The sequence below is a fragment of the Vigna radiata genome, unplaced genomic scaffold (assembly GCF_000741045.1).
Source record: "Vigna radiata var. radiata cultivar VC1973A unplaced genomic scaffold, Vradiata_ver6 scaffold_509, whole genome shotgun sequence".
NCBI classification, from domain to species: domain Eukaryota; kingdom Viridiplantae; phylum Streptophyta; class Magnoliopsida; order Fabales; family Fabaceae; genus Vigna; species Vigna radiata.
In genome coordinates, this window is record NW_014541971.1 from 1 (window position 1) to 2,760 (window position 2,760).

Here is a 2,760-nt window from a genome sequence, read left to right on the forward strand (position 1 = left end):
TCATGTTTATATCAACTCGACAAGTTGCAAATACTGGAGTTGAACTATTGCAAAAACTTAAAGGAGCTTCCCTCATGTTTATATCAACTCGACAATTTGCGTCGTCTTGAATTATTAGATACTGAAGTGAAAAATGTGGTAGCACATTTGGGAAAGTTGAAGAATCTTCAAGTAATGATGAATTCTATTCATGTTGAGAAAAGTAAGGAAAACTATTTTCAGCAATTAGGAGAACTCGATCTTCATGGAAGTCTAAAAATTAATGATCTGCATAATATTGAGAATCCCTCCTATGCATTAAAAGCAGATTTGAAGAACAAACCACACCTTGTGGAACTATGGTTAGAATGGAATTTCATTGGTAGCTCCTCTGTTGATTCAGAAAAGGCTGAGAATGTAATTGAGAATCTACGTCCTTCAAAATATTTGAAGGAGTTGTCAATAAGAAACTATATTGGTAAACAATTTCCAGATTGGTTACTTCATAATTCATTACCAAATCTGGTATCCTTAGTGTTGGAGGGATGTGAATCTTGCCAAAGTTTACCTCCGCTTGGACTTTTTCAATTTCTTAAGTACTTGAGCATTGCAAGACTTGATGGGATAGTGAGTATTGATGCTGATTTTCATGGAAACAACTCTTCTTCGTTTAAATCCCTTGAAAGATTATATTTCTCTGATATGAGGCAATGGGAAAAGTGGGACTGCAAGGCTGTGACAGGTGCTTTTCCATGTCTACGAGATTTTTCAATACAAAACTGTCCCAAGCTGAAAGGGCACCTGCCAAAGTTTGTTGCTTTAGAATATCTAAGAGTGGTTCACTGCGAACAACTTGAAGCTTTGATTGTCAGTATGGTAGAATTAAGTCAAAGAGTTGAAGAGTTGTCCATTTGTTCAACTCTGGAGTCATTAAGTGATGATTTTGTCTCTCTAAAGATCTTTCCACTAGATTTCTTCCCAACACTCAGGTTTCTTGAACTCGGTGGATTTCCTAATCTACAGATGATTTCGCAGAATCATGTTCAAAATCATTTCGAGGGTCTGACAATCAAAGAGTGTCCTAAATTAGAATCATTGCCTGCAAACATGCATATGCTGCTTCCATCTCTCAGAGAGCTACACATAGAAGAGTGTCCAAGACTTGAGTGGTTATCTGAAGGAGGTTTTCCATTAAATCTAAGATGGTTATCTGAAGGAGGTTTTCCATTAAATCTAAGATTCACCAGACTGACTAATTGCATTAGACTTGTTGGCTCACTGAAAAGAGCTTTAGGAGACAGTCCTTATTTGACAACATTAAATATTGGAAAAGTGGAGGCTGAATGTTTTCCTGATGAAGGTTTGCTTCCACTCTGTCTTATTATACTAATAATATCTGATTGTCCAAATCTAAAAAAATTGAACTACAAGGGTCTCTTAGAACTCTCATATCTTAAATATCTGAAACTTGTGAATTGTCCCAACCTCGAATGCTTACCAGAGGAGGGTCTTCCCAAATCAATTTCATATTTTGAAATAAAGAAGTGTCCTTTGCTGGAACAGCGTTGCAACAAAGAAGAAGGCGAAGACTGGGAAAAGATTTCTCACATTCCAGGGGTGTTTATATGTTAGTGAGGTTGTTTCCTTTGTTTAATTTTGTTTAATGTTAGGGATAGTTTAATAGTGGTGTATGAACTACTTTTCCTGTTGGCAGTCTTTTCATAAAACAAATTACACCTCCATGAATTTTTTTTAACACTATAATTATTAGTTAACAGCACTACTAGCAGACGTATTTGGACGCGGATAGAGAATGTAAACCTATTTATGTACAAGAATTCCAAAAGAATACATAGATGATAGAGATCAACACCTGATAATGGGTTCTCCCTCAGGGTTTGCCGGCAGCGAGTGACAATGGGTTCCTGCACGAACACAGATTCTACACCAATGGCACNATCAACACCTGATAAAAACGTGTTTCCATCAAAATAAAGGCAAAGGAGAAAAGAAGCCGAGAAGAGAAGAAGGGAGAAGGAACGTGAAACCTGAAAATGGAAGTCCTGAAACGAAGGAGAAACGGGACCCTTAACGCACTGTGAACGGAGGAGAAGAAGCCCTAAAGTAATGTGAACGGAGGAGAAGGAGCCTAACGTTGATGAAACGAAGGACAGGAGCCCTAGCCACTGATCAAACGGAGGAGAAGCGCGAATCAAACCAACGAACAGCGCGAAGAAGCAATNCGAAGAGTGAAAACGAGGAGCAGCACGAGGAAGCTTGGAGCGAACGTCAAATTGGAAGCAGAGTGTAGTAGCGGGAGGAAGCAGTTTTTTAATCCCCATAGATAGCGCTCCCTACAACAAGCGCTATCTATTTTGCTTTTATTATTATATTTTAAAATATTAATTAAAAAAATAATATTAAATAGATATAGATAGCGCCTTTTTAAACAAGCGCTATCTATGATCATAGTCATAGATAGCGCGCTTTCTAACAAGCGCTATCTATGCTTCTGCATATTAATAGATAGCGCTTATTGTAAAAAGCGCTATCTATTGAGCGCTATCTATTTTCCATTTTGTAGTAGTGGAGGGACCAAAATATTGAACGTAGAGGACCATCCCCATTAACTGTTTTATGTGTGCATGGGTAGGTTATATTATTTANGAAAGCAACAAACAAACAATGTATGAACAACAATAATTAGTAACATTGCATTTTTTTTTTACACTCATGACTGCAGTAATAAAAAACCATCATTAACATTGACATCAACAAAAT

General features: G+C 37.3%; 2 protein-coding genes across 3 annotated transcripts; one reads left to right on the top strand and one right to left on the bottom strand.

The window, feature by feature from the left end:
• Positions 1-9: 9 nt before the first annotated feature.
• LOC106778653 (putative disease resistance protein At3g14460) lies at positions 10-1,660 on the top strand (the record flags this gene model as incomplete). The annotated part of the gene is made up of 1 exon (XM_014666635.2): positions 10-1,660. A coding segment is annotated over one exon (1,602 nt), but the record flags the coding sequence as incomplete, so codon positions are not given.
• Positions 1,661-1,790: 130 nt separating this feature from the next.
• Positions 1,791-2,482, bottom strand: LOC111240721. 2 transcript variants are annotated; one of them, XM_022776272.1, is made up of 2 exons: positions 2,028-2,482; positions 1,791-1,921 (listed from the first exon to the last, which is right to left on the bottom strand). In XM_022776272.1, the coding sequence occupies exons 1-2, from the start codon at positions 2,319-2,321 to the stop codon at positions 1,871-1,873; spliced, it is 345 nt and encodes a 114-aa protein (XP_022631993.1). In that variant the 5' UTR covers positions 2,322-2,482; the 3' UTR covers positions 1,791-1,870. The 2 variants fall into 2 exon arrangements, with proteins under 2 accessions (XP_022631993.1, XP_022631994.1); XM_022776273.1 differs by having other exon boundaries at positions 1,840-1,945.
• Positions 2,483-2,760: the final 278 nt, after the last annotated feature.